General features: G+C 31.7%; 1 protein-coding gene across 7 annotated transcripts; it reads right to left on the bottom strand.

Annotated features, from left to right (window-relative positions):
• Positions 1-1,201: 1,201 nt before the first annotated feature.
• On the bottom strand, positions 1,202-12,577 carry LOC107887190 (chaperone protein DnaJ). Of its 7 annotated transcripts, none has more exons than XM_016811355.2 (11): positions 12,132-12,577; positions 10,337-10,405; positions 8,840-8,935; positions 8,489-8,613; positions 7,979-8,174; positions 6,921-7,096; positions 5,986-6,115; positions 4,455-4,615; positions 1,959-2,029; positions 1,775-1,868; positions 1,202-1,618 (listed from the first exon to the last, which is right to left on the bottom strand). In XM_016811355.2, exons 1-11 carry the CDS (start codon positions 12,417-12,419, stop codon positions 1,417-1,419), a joined length of 1,608 nt encoding a protein of 535 aa, XP_016666844.2. In that variant the 5' UTR covers positions 12,420-12,577; the 3' UTR covers positions 1,202-1,416. The 7 variants fall into 7 exon arrangements, 6 of the variants coding, with proteins under 6 accessions (XP_016666844.2, XP_040944571.1, XP_040944569.1 ...); XM_041088637.1 differs by having other exon boundaries at positions 1,792-1,868; positions 12,132-12,570; XM_041088635.1 differs by having other exon boundaries at positions 8,857-8,925; positions 12,132-12,570.
• Positions 12,578-13,621: the final 1,044 nt, after the last annotated feature.

Here is a 13,621-nt window from a genome sequence, read left to right as displayed (position 1 = left end):
CGGTTAAAGAGAAAAGAGATAGAAACTAAAAAATACATCAAATTGTCAAATTGTACTTGTTTATCCCATTTCCGTAAATTTTAAATTTTTTTAATATTGAAAATTTAAATATCAAAAATAAATTGAATAAATTGTTGAAATTTTTTATCTATTAATGATGTCAACCGATTTGTTACTATAATATTAAAATTAATTAATTTAATATACTTTTAAATTTTAAAATTTTATTTCATGTTTCTAGATTATCTTTAACGAAACCAACTCAAATAACTCATATTTAATAATTATCTACAAAACTTAAACTTCTTTTGATTATATAATCTTGAATCTTCCATGCTAAGCTAAAAGTAAAGGAAAAGAACCTTGCAATTAATTAAATTACTTGTTCTTCGTTTGGGTAAAGAAGCAATGAAAAATTTTAAGTTTGTTTGGAATGGAAGATAAAATTAATTAATTTTATTAATTGCAATGATTTTACTTTGCTTTTAGCTTAGCATGAAAGATTCAATATCATTTAATAAAAAAAAACTTGCGTTTCGTGGATAACTATGATAGATTAATTTTAATTGATAATTTTTTAAAATAATTTCAATAAATCAAAATAAATTAGATAAACTGTTAAAAAAATTTATCCATTGGTAATGTCAATCAATTTGTTACTATAATTTTGAATCTAAAAGTTTAAAAATTAATATTTCAAAACACAAATTTAAAATTTTCAGCAATAAGATAAACAAATACAATTTGACAGTTTTTCTGTATTATTTTAGTTTTTACCAATTTCTCATGTTGATCTTTGATTTTTTACCCTAATCAATGCTCAAGAAAGATATTTCGGGGTGACCAAAATGAAAATGACATAAAAGTTAGACGATCAAAATGAAAACACAAACATGATGTGACATATATAGTTAACAGCCATTAGACCCTAAAAATTGGGTAATCAAATTACATGATTTCATTGAGTGACCAAAATGAAAAACCCTAAAAATTGAATGTCAAACTAGATAATTTACCCTGTTTATTTTTATAATATTTAAATTATTAAATAAGTAAATATATTTTAGTTATTTTTAACAAATAAAATGAAAATGTTACTTTATACTAATTACAATAATTAAAAACATTATTAAGAAAAGTAATTAAAATTTAAATAATTACAATGCATTGATGAATAAAATAACGAAATTATTTGAAAATGTAAAAAAGAAAACAATTGATAATTAATTAGTACAAGTTTGTGAAAAGACAAAGGCGTCAGATTCCTGAATGTGGGTGGATTAAGCAAAACTCGAATTCAAGGATTATGCGAGAGATGGGATAGTAGCATAATAGCAATTTAACAAGCACTTAGATTCCTCAATTAATCATATAATAAATAAAGTCTCTGCCCAAAATCACTTGTTGATGCTATCACTATGATGTGTGTTTTCTTTGATTCAACCCAATGCAGCAGTTTTTGTTTCTCCGCATCAATGTCCAAATTAAAGTAAATACGAAAACCGAAAAATATGAAACTGTTAATAGGCTGCTATCTGACTTGCAATGTGACCGCAACAGTAACGCTGATGATGCGTCTGCCGTAATTGACGCAAACCCTTCTCGGGACTCTCTTCGCCTGCAAATAACACACCATATTTTGGTATAATAATGCCTCTTTACATAGAACCAGCACTTGCTAGTTGCATACCCTAACATTTTATGCTTCAAATCCGAGCATGAATTTTCTCAGGCTTTAATTTGGGAGATCAAAGAATTCAGAAGAATACAGTACCCCAAGAAGGTCTTAACTGAGTTCCACAATGATGCAACGCGGCTGGTTCGTTTAATCGAAGCACGCTCTTTGGATTCACCAGCTTCATGCATTCCTGGAAGATACAATCACACAATAGTAAATGAAACATATACTTTTTTAAAGTCAATAAACACTTTCAATTAGAGGAAGCAAGAACCAATACCATCAGAAGGACAGCTTCTCTTAGATACTTTGAGTGAAGCTACTTCCTCAATAAGTTTGCGTTCTTTGTTACTATCATTACCATCATAACAAGTCTTAGGTTCCAAACCAAATAATTTCTCACAACAAAATCAGATCAGCAAGCTATTGTAATAATCATATTATATAAATGGATGCAAGTATCATTTCACACTTACCAAACCAAATACCTAAGCACCAAAAGATGTTCTAAAATCCAGACAGGAAACTAGCAACCCTCATTCAAACCCCAAACCTAAATACTCAATCCTCAATACATTCAAAAAAACCCCAAAACTCAAAAACCTTTCAAAGCCAAAAAAGGACACAAAAAACTACCCTAAAATCAATAAAAAAATTGTCCTATTATCAAAACCTAGCATAGTTGCCAGTTCAACAAATTCAATTGGCTGGGCTCAACTGAAAGGGTAATATGAAATGAGTTTTACTATTAAATGAGTACTAAATAGCAATAGATTAACTTAATGGTTTACATTGACTTAATGGTTTCATTATCAATTGAAAGGTAAGGTATGAGTTCAAACCCCACAAAGTGAAATATATCCTTTCAAAAGATCAATAATAATTCAAAAGAAGAAATTTATGCAAATCTGGAGTGTTTAACCGGAAAGTTGACTGCTCCAGTTATTATTTGGTTTAAGCATAACTTTTAAATGAATAGGTTACTAGTTCATGCCCACACAGTCCAGTCCAATTTTTAAAACCACTGAGTATTGTTATATATGTATATCACCTTAACAAGGGATTTCCTAATTCATTTTGTATTAGGTATAGGAGTCAATTTTGAATTTTTCATTTATATAAATGGGAATGGTTAACTGAGTTTAATCAATTTATATACTAAGCTCAACTTTTGATTTAAAAAGAAAAGGTTGAACAAACTCTTAGGATGTGTCTGTCTCTTATCTTCAGATTAACATTCACGTTTGACCACAATTGTGATTATTGTCATTAATCAAAATATCTCTCAATTTTATGAACAGAAATTTCAAAGAAAGTAGTCTTTTTTTTTTTTGTCATTAAGTTCCCCTTTAAAAGATAAAACATATTTTCTCCTGAATGTTTGTAGCATTTAAAACTTTTTACTCTGCGTTGTGTGAATAAATCATTTTAGGTAAATTATCATTTGTTATTTCAAAATCATTTCAAGTAGCTAAACTCATGCAAAGGGTTACCGGACATTGGCTCACTACAAGCAATGTATGTGAAGAGAATAATAGAATTTTGCTAAGTTTTCCCCTTAGAATCTAACAGGGACTCCACACCTTAGGGTGATATAGCAGTTTTGACATGAGACAAAATGGCACCGAGTACAACGTGTTTCTTGCACAAAAATGAAATATTTGAACTTGACTTTCTCACAGAAGGTTCAAAACAAAGTTTGGGTGGCAAGTAGCCGAATCAAGCTACTTGTGAGCTATTCGCTCAATGGCACTTGAGCTTGACTCATTCAATGTCGGGCTACTCTAGTGAAAATTGGAATAGAGCTGCAATTGAAAAAAAATAATTTTCAAGACATTTTTATATAGTAAATGTTAACTCAGTTACAATTTGGACTTATTTGATTCTTTTTAATAGTGTATAGGGACTAAATTAATTCACTTAACAATAGGACTAATTAATCCAGTCCCTATAATACAAGGACCCCCCAGGTACTTTAACCAAAAAAAAATAACATATGCATTTATAGCTAAACCAAAACCTAAGTAAAGTGCAAATTACTTATATGTGCATATGTGTACCCCTAATCACTTATATAACCACGCAAATTTTTTATATCATTTCTTTTACAGCCAACTCTTACCTAATGTGCTACTTAACAAAGAAGTTAATGCATTTTCAAGAAAACAATCCTCAGGGCGCAGCTTTTTCTTTGCTTTGTATGGAAAAGAAAAAGAACCAACACAGGTATAATCAAAATCTGATGCCTTGCGCTTTTATACATTTGGAGATACCTTTGGTCATGGTTATATTTGGTGATTCATGCTGTTACTAGGATTTGGTTTAGTTCATTAGTTATTTTTATTATTTCAATTTAATGTAGGTTTCAATGACAGAGAAAATTGAGTACGCAATATTTCTCCTCCTGTTGATTATTGTGGTTTTCTCACCCTATTTCTTCTATAGCTCCCAATTTTCTCCTCCCTTGGTAATTTTGTTTCTAATTATAAGTTTCCATGTTATCATTTTTCTCCTATTCCGTGTCACAATCATATCATTCCAAAGTATCTTCCAACAAGCTTTAATCTCAATGTTAATCGCATAATAGAAGTAATATTTTCACTGTTCCCTATTAGTAACTACGGAACTAGGTCTCAAACCCTCAATAATAAGGTTAGGTTAACACGTCTTCAGGAGCAAAAAGAAATTCAGAAATAAGGACCATAGAAACTAAACTACTGCAATTGTAACTATTGAAGATGCATGAAGTAGTATGCAGGTATTGCCGGATAAATACCTGATATCTTTTGGGATCAGAACATTCACAATAAAGTGATGATCACCTCTAACTGAAGGTTTGTTGACATCTGGAACTCCCAAGCGTGAAAGTTTCACTGCATCACCAGGCTGAATCCCACAGGGGATTCGAAGATCTTTAATACCTTCAACAGTTTCTACCTGAAATTTAAAATTATTGATTAAAGATAAAAAGAATTCTCAGACACGTGGAAAATTAAGGACCAGAAGGGCTTCAGTGTATAATGACTCGCTTAGAGACAAACTTACAGAACATATGGATACTTGCTTTACATTTTATGGTGCTTGATATGAGCACAAAAAACCAAAGTGCTTGATATGAATGGAATATGTCAGAAATAACTAATTTTAAGTGGTTTTATCCTTGTATTCAAGTAGGCCTCCCACAATTGTGGAGTCAATTTAGACTGGATGCCTAACTTGGCATGATAGCCCAAGTAGTTTGTTGTGACATTTGTTCATCATAGCCCCAGTTTTTGAAGTTACTATCCCACATAGGTTCCTTTGGAGTTTTTGGTGGCATTATATTCACTTGGACTTACTTATTCTACCTATGGCCAAGCCAAAAAAATAATACAAAACATAATCAAGTTCCCATATAGGACGTTGGTAACAGAAAACCACTAGGTTCAGTTATCAGCATATGCTTTAGAAGCTATTTTTAAGTTAACCTGGAAGCAGGGAGAATTCAAACACCATTGGGTATTCAGTCTTGAGAAAAAACTAGACTCCACTTCATCAGAAGATTCTTGTTTTAGGCATGACATAACACAATTCTAACTAATTTATCCATATGGAATGCACTAACAGCCTCCAAAAACTGGACAAAGTCCAAGTTAGATTTAGAAGGTAAAAGACTAGCCATGCCCAATCCCACTTTCAATTCTTGCATTTCTTGGCAAGATTCTAAAAACAAAAAAGTTGAATAAGGCATAGAAATCATCTTTAACAGCAGTTTATAACTAATGTCTTTTCCCTTGCTTTCTACTTATTTCATAATTTAGAAGGGGCTATTGGTCTATGTTAAGTAAACAGCATAAGTATGTTGAGGAATTTAAATTTGTTCCTCCGACTGCTTTGTGGGTTTATTTATGGTTCAAGCATAACTAGTAGAAGTCTTTATGAGGACAAGAAAAATATCTTTTAGCATTTTATAACTTAATCCCATATCACATCAAAGTTTTTCTATTTTACTGGTTTTAATTAGAATTATTTCCATGTGATATTTTGTGACTTTGAGGTAATGTGTGTGTTAATTTTCTGAACTTATGTACAACTTTTTATAATAATGCATCTATCAGTATAAACTTGTATATTCAATTTGGAATGATGCTCTCTGAACAAATTTGTAATTAAATTCCTTCCAATATCTTATGGGCTACCCCTCACCTTACAAAGAATTGAAACCCCTTGTAATATATTAAGGGCTACATTCACTTTGTAATATACTCGCCAAACACGTTAAGGCTGATGATTAAATTAATATGAGGTAACAAAAAGTCAACAAGTACCTTCACCACTGTCCCGAGTATTGCCTCGGTGTAGTCAACATTGATCTTTGAGTAAAGATTGAGACCGTCCCTCCAAATTCCTTGCTTTACTCCTATACGGAGGACTACGAAGAGGTCACCAGCAAATCCCCTAGAGAGAGAAATGGCTCTGTTATTGCAAGATACAAGTTTCCTATGTACAAAAAATTCTAACCAAAATATATAAGATGGAAACAAACGTGAGAAGAGAAACTAATTCATTAAGATTCTCAAAACAAAATGACTAAATAAAAATATGATGCCCAAACTCAAGCTGAATCTCCCTTCTTGTGTCTGATAGAGACTATTGCATTAAACAAATTAACAAGCTTTACTTCAGAGCACTCACCTTCATTACTTAATACCATTACTCTTAGATAACAATAAAAACAAAAGAAAAGGTGAACAGGAAATCAAAAGAATACAGAAATATAAAAATGAGTCATTTACCCAATATTGAAGAAAAAGATTCCTGAATATGGATAGAATCAAAGGAGTCTTTTAGCAGCTTGACCCCGTTAAGCATGGAGGGGTCCAGCTTTAATATAAGACCACAGGAAACCTACTAATACATAACAGACTGGGATAACACCACTTAACAAAACCAACAAGAGAAATAGCCCCTTTTCAGGAAAGAGAACCAAGATTCCAAAGTTCTTCACTTCTTCATATTGCTTTCCGCTTCTCTCAATTCCAACCCTAAGATCAATCCTACTCAATTTGGCTGCTTTGCCAACTATAAGTCAAAAACCAGAAATACCATCATAATCTACTATCAACTCACCCTACTTGCCGGCCAAGGAAAAAAGAAAACACTCACCCAACTTCAGATCTCCGAATGAATTCACATATAAAAGGGGGAAAAGAGATTCCCATATGCAAAGACCAACATAAAGAAAACTTGACTAGATTAATACCTTTTCTTATCAACATTGCCTTCTCCACGTATTCGCTTTGTGAAACCATCAGCAACACCAGGGGGTATGATTATTCTCATACTCCGTTTCACTTTTACTTTACAGCAGCCACTACATCTTCGACATTTGTCAGTGATTATCTTGCCCTTGCCACCACAGCTTGAGCAAGTAGAAACCTAGAAATATAACATATTATCTATATAACATATGCTAAAGATAAGAACTGAATTCTAAAATTAAATAACAGGTCAGGTAACAAAAAGTTAAAGTTAAACAATTGCTCTTGGGCTTACTACTTATAGTTTTGATTAATGACAGAAATTGTGCAGCTTATCCTTTTAGCGATGCCCAGGGCGCAAGGTGCAATCTAGGCATAGAACCATTATATTGTCTAAGGTCTATATACATGTTCTTAGTGTCTAACTCTCATCCAAATTTTCAAAACTCGTAGAGTCAGCGCAATAGGATACAAGTACATTGTATGTTCAAAGCTAACGGGAAAAAAAATAATTGCAGAAAGAAAAAGGACTAGGAAATAATCAAATAATATTAATCTAAAAGATTCCTAAGAATCTGCTAATCTATCCCTACAATCACGTCTACAATCAAGTTATAGTTTGTAACAAAATCCAAGCACATAGCCACCAAAAAACGGCAGCTCTTTATTCTTTCCTTCGCCCTCCTCGTTCTTCTTTAAATTTTGCTTCCTTTTGGACTTGTTTTTGCATATCCTCTTTTTCTTTTCCTACCAAATCTAGCTATTTCCCACAACATGGAGGTACAAAAGTTTATTCCATGCTTCCCATTTAATATGAGAATGCCAAGTTCAAATGTAACACTTGAGTTTTGGTGCCCAATTAGCTCAACAAATAGCATGATTTAATCCTATTATTCAATTTTTATATAAAGTATATAGATACTACGAATGCAGAACTATAATTCCTTCCATAAGTTGGCAAGAAAACTGAAAATAGAAAACAACAATTTAGAAAAGAAAAATTGGAGAATAAACAACTATTGCATCATCAATCACTTTAATGTTGTCATGAGGATAATACCTCTATTGCCACTCCAAATGGAGTCCTTTTGGATTTCGTTGACCCTCCTTTACCTCCACAATCAGTACATGATTTTACGCAACTACTAGTTTTAGCACCTGTTCCGCCACAATCATTACATGTTTCAAGATAGGATACCATAATTTCACGCTCTCCTCCAAAAATAGATTCTTCAAAGTTCAAATGAAGTTCATACCTACAATATCATGAAATTCAAAGTTAGAAAATAAGAATTATTTACTCAAAAGTGAGTTGTTGCTCCAAATCAAAACAAATAATAATATAACAATAATTAAAAGTATAGCTTCTATCTCCTTTTTCAATCTAATATTTTAAACATTAAGGTTATATTGAGAAATATACTTTTATATTACAATTTGTAATTTTAGTTTGCATTTTATTAGCCATAAGGTTAAGTTTGACAGTTTGCTTTTTGGTGTCTAACATTTTTCTTAAAGATCTAAGTATATTATGTGATGGCCAGAAAAAATCGTCCAAGTAGACAGTTACCAAATGTCAAGATCGTTGCTTCCATTATTTCTCAAATTGAAGTTAAAGCCTCCTGGTTCACCCATTCCACTGAAGAACCCATCGGAACCACCAAAGAATGCATTATACACTTCGAATGGATCAACCTAAAGATGAACATTGATCATAAAACATGAAGCATAATCATGCATCCCAAATATTACAAATATATAACCACAAAACAACCACACCCACCCACCTAAACTATGCGTTGACCCAAAACAAATTAATAAAAAGAAGAGCAAGGCGGGGTAGACGAGAGGAGATTACTAGTGAACATAAAGCATGCCATTTGATACTTGCAGAGTGCAATAGAATTAGCCATTATCTTACCGCTGCTGAATAATCACCTGATCCATCATATTCTCCTTGTAAACCTGCCTCACCGAAGCGATCATATAAAGATCTTTTCTCATTATCTGATAGGACCTACATAAATGCATCATTATGACACAACATAAAAAGATGAATATACTGCAAGTTCAATACTATCAATAGCTTTGATGCTTGGACTCCTCAAAAATGGAGTACCCGTTTCAACATGGCACGATCTTAGACACAAGTAACATTGCCTAATATCCAAGATACAGGAATATAACTAAAAAAGATGCGAAAGTAGGATATTTCAGCAAGGGCTTGTTATGAATTCAATAAAATAGGATATGTTTCTTAAATTAAAAAGTATTGAGTAATCAATTTAATTTAATGAAGATGTGAGCAAGGATAACAATGGCTTTTCTTTTCCTTTAGTTAATTTTTCTTTTAAAATGACAGAAAATTATAATGAGCTTCTTTTCTTTGAATCACAAATAGGCCTCTCGAATAGCAACATGCAAATAGGCTTTTCAATTTTCCAAACAGGGTTTTGAGTTTAAAAACCTGGACCTTAAAAATTTTGTAGGCCTAAGTAACACTAAGTCACCTGCCTAGGTGCTAAGGCACAGTGGAAAATCAAGATTCACCTTTGACCTTCACAGGCGAGGCTACTTTTATTGGATGCTTACTTTACTGTGCTTTGGCTTCAACACTAGGCGACCAAAAAGCTAGCTTTCTAAAGCCAATTTTTGTCTAAAACTCAAATACCATTATTTATTTCACTGACGCGGTGAAGCAACTATTTAAGTTTCCTTTATTTATTTATTTTTATTTTAAAACTCAAACATCGTTATTTACTTCACTGAAGCGGTGCAGCTAACTTTTTAAGTTTCTTTTGCTTTTTTTTTTTTCTTTAACTCAAATACCATTATTTCCTTCACTGAAGTAGCGAAACTGACTTAAATTTCTTTTTCTTTTTTTTATTTAATTTAAAACTTAAAATACCATTATTTCTTTTTATTGTATTAATTATAAACTTACTAATCATCAATTTTATTATGTTAAAATTTTGTTAAATCATCAAAACACAAAAATTTCAACATCCTTCAAACACTCAAGCTCTTCAAAACCAAAGGTAGACACTGCCAATCAAAAGTAAACATGTTCCCCCAGCCCCTACATTCTTTATCTATTCTACTATTTGTTTTCCTTTTAATTCTTTTCTCCTTGTCTATTCTTTATTTATCTTTCTATATAATTTTTTTACACTAACTTTTTGTAATAGACTAATCAAGGAAATTTAGAACTAATGTCTAATAATGACTTTTAATTTCATGCTTATGTGTTTTTATTTGAAATATATTAGTAAGTGAATTATTAGACTTGAACAAAAATTTGAATTTATAAAATTGAATTATATTAAGAGTTAAAACAACTACATTTTTGAGAGTCCAGGAGGATTGGAAGAAAAGAATGCACTTCTACAAGGAAAAGCTTTAAAACAACAATACTAACCTCATATGCAGCACTTATCTCTTTGAACTTCTCTTCTGCACCAGGAGTCTTATTTATATCTGGATGATACTGTTTTGAATGATATATCAATTATTGCACAATATGTGAACTAAAGAATAAGTTAAAACATAAACGGGCAAAGTCACACAACTAGGACTTGACCTAGTAGTTTTTAACCATCCAATCCAGGATCAGCATCCAAGGTCTCTCTCTCTCTCTCTCTCATATCAAATATACTAAAATAACTGGTGCTAGTCCAATTAATCGTGACATGTGCCAATGGCACATATATCGTGTTCTTTATTTTCCGTATTACTAAAATTTAGCTCAAGACGAAGCTCGAGATTGCAGATTTACTTGAAGTAACAACATGACAACATCCATTTGTCCGACCAGAATGTTCTTACTCTTACAAACAAATGCACTATGGGCAAGTTATCCCAAAAAAAAAAAAAAAAAAGCAACACTCATTTTATAATCTTAAACAACATGCTACCCGTAAGGAAAGGGGAATAGAGAAGGGAAAGAATATATTAGAAAACTTTTGAAAGCTCTTTTTTCCATCTCGGTTAGTTAATGTAATGGAAACGTAAGTAAGGATATGAAATGAACTAAACAGTGTATATATTTACTACCATTTTTAGCCTTATTACTCCATCAACTTTGCAGTGAAAAAAATTCTAGGGAAGTCAGTCCACCCAAATATGTTGCAGCCTATAGCTTTGAAAATAGGGGCATAGGGAATCGAAAGAAGCAAACACTATGCAACCTAGAAAAAAATGAGGGAAATAAAATATCATAAGGTTTATGAAAACTCTTTTTCCTTCCTCTAATTTAGTTAAGATAATGGAAATTTAAGGGCAAGAAATGAACTAACAAGTGATATATTTACTACCCTCTTAAACCTTTAACATTCCATCTACTTTCCAATCATCCTCATGCATAGAGAGTCAATTTACCCAAATATTTAGCAAAAATCCTGGTACACTCAAGCAAAAATCATAAGCTGATCATCAGAAACCTGACCTACATGCAAACCCAGATAGTTCACTGCCCCTGAAAGATTTTAAAAGATAATACTAATCATTTTAGGATTCTAATTACATTCTTTCTCTACATAAACTAGAAAATATTGGACTGATTCCACAGGTGTTAGAACCAAAGACAGTCCATAGCTTCAGATTAAAGTGAAAATAAGGATACAAAGACATCACAATAATTAAAATTCACCATTCCAATTATAGAAGGTAGCATGAATATCTCAAAGGAACACTCGGCATTTGAAGCAACTAGGTCATTGGTTTGAGATCAACTCGATGCAAGAACTCTATGGAACTGGATTATCTCATAGGTTAATTCAGTCTTCCAATGGATGAATATAAAAATAGAGGATGAAATATGGTAATGGCGTGTAAACATTAAAAACTCGTATGAGTTCCTAATAGTTTAATCTATAACCTATGTTTTTACAAATTTTTTTTTCAACTCTGATTAAAAACCTAGACAGATTGTTTTTTAAAATGGTTAATCTTAAATCAAATAAACGGTCTCATTAATCTACTACTTTATATCCCTTAATTTCATTCCATTTAGCATGAAAAAGAAAATGGCAAGGCAACAACACTCATTACTTTCAAGCTATCCATAAGAAGCAAAGATTATATCATTTCAAATTAAAAATAAAATAAAAATCAAATCCAATGTTATAAATTCAATCCTCCCAAAAGATGGAGTAATGTTAGACAACTGCGAAATTCTAAAACAAACAGCAAGCTAATTGGAGAAAGCGACGAACCTTGCGAGCAAGACTCCTGTAAGAGGTCTTAATCTCTTGCAAAGTGGCACCACGACTGACGTTCAAAGTGGAATAATAATCGGAGCCAGAGGCGGCGGCCCTGATTACGGCGTTGTGACGGCATTTCCTCTTGATGATACCAAGACGATAGGAAGGGGCGTGGGTTTTGCAGAAGAATTGAGATTCGCTCCATCTCAAGCCCAAGACAGAGGTTCTACTGCCACTGCCAGGAATTAGAAACGAGTTCTGTCTAGTCCCACAATTGTACAGCGGATACGATGTTGCCATTATTCTTGCTCTTATTAGCAGAGGCTTGGGGTTTTGCAATTTTGTTGAGATTTTAGCACCACCTCAATCTGCCCTCTTGTTTCCTTTCTGGGTAAATCATCCAACAATGCTTATTTTTTTATCATTCCATTATTAAACTTATAAAATCGTTTTTTCTTAATTGCTACCGAAAATTTGAATAATTATATTATAACTTTTCAACCACGTTTCTATATTATTTAAATTTAAAAAGCTAGTTTTATACGATAGTAATATTTTAGTTTTAAGATATATGTTATTTTAAATATAAATATTTATTATTTTACTAATATCCTTCAAATAATTTAAAATAAAATATAATTTCTCATACATTTTAACCTACTAAATAATTAACTTATTTGTTATAAATTATTCATACTAAATTTAAGTAAATGATAGAGTCATCCAACTATTAGCATGTTTCTATTTTGGTCATCAAGGTTTAAAATTTTCTATTCTAGTCACTAACATTATCGAAATTTTATGTTTTGTTCACTCCTTCGTTAAATCACTAATGGTGATTTTATTGGCATAATAACAAATTTAGCCCTTCAATATTTATATATTCTATCGATTTAGTCCTAAATCTAAAATATTAAACAAATTTAGCCCACAATTTTACATATTTTGTCAACTCAGTCTTGATTCCTAAAAATAATAAAAATATTTAAAAGTTCATTTTTCAATAAAAATACATAAAAATATTTAAAAAATAAATTAATATATTTTTAGCAATTTCTAACATAAAATTTGTTTATTAACATAATAACCTTATAAATAAAATAATAACCTTATAAATAAAACAATTTAAGGGGGAAATCCATGAAAAAGACTTATGATTTAACTTTTCCCTTTTTTCAATATTAATGACAACCATGTTCAGGTTGGGTCAAAAATTATAGCTTGTGGTCAAAAAATGTGAGAATCGATGTCTATAGGTTGTTGTCTATAATGAGTTTGTTGCATTTAGGGGCAGCCATGATTAGAGATATATAGGTGAGGATAAGGTCTTAAAGACCCATTAGGTGGAAGGCCCTGTAGGTAGCTCCACAATCGATTCCTAATTCGATGGTGCGACTATGGAGGACAATGAAATCAAAAAGTTTAGAGTAAGTGATATTAGTATTGATGGTTGTAAGAGAAGGTGGTGCCCAACGCTCAACAAATTTGATGATGACTAAGGA

The sequence above is a fragment of the Gossypium hirsutum genome, chromosome D02, assembly GCF_007990345.1.
Source record: "Gossypium hirsutum isolate 1008001.06 chromosome D02, Gossypium_hirsutum_v2.1, whole genome shotgun sequence".
NCBI lineage: Eukaryota > Viridiplantae > Streptophyta > Magnoliopsida > Malvales > Malvaceae > Gossypium > Gossypium hirsutum.
This window is presented reverse-complemented; position numbering and strand designations above follow the sequence as displayed.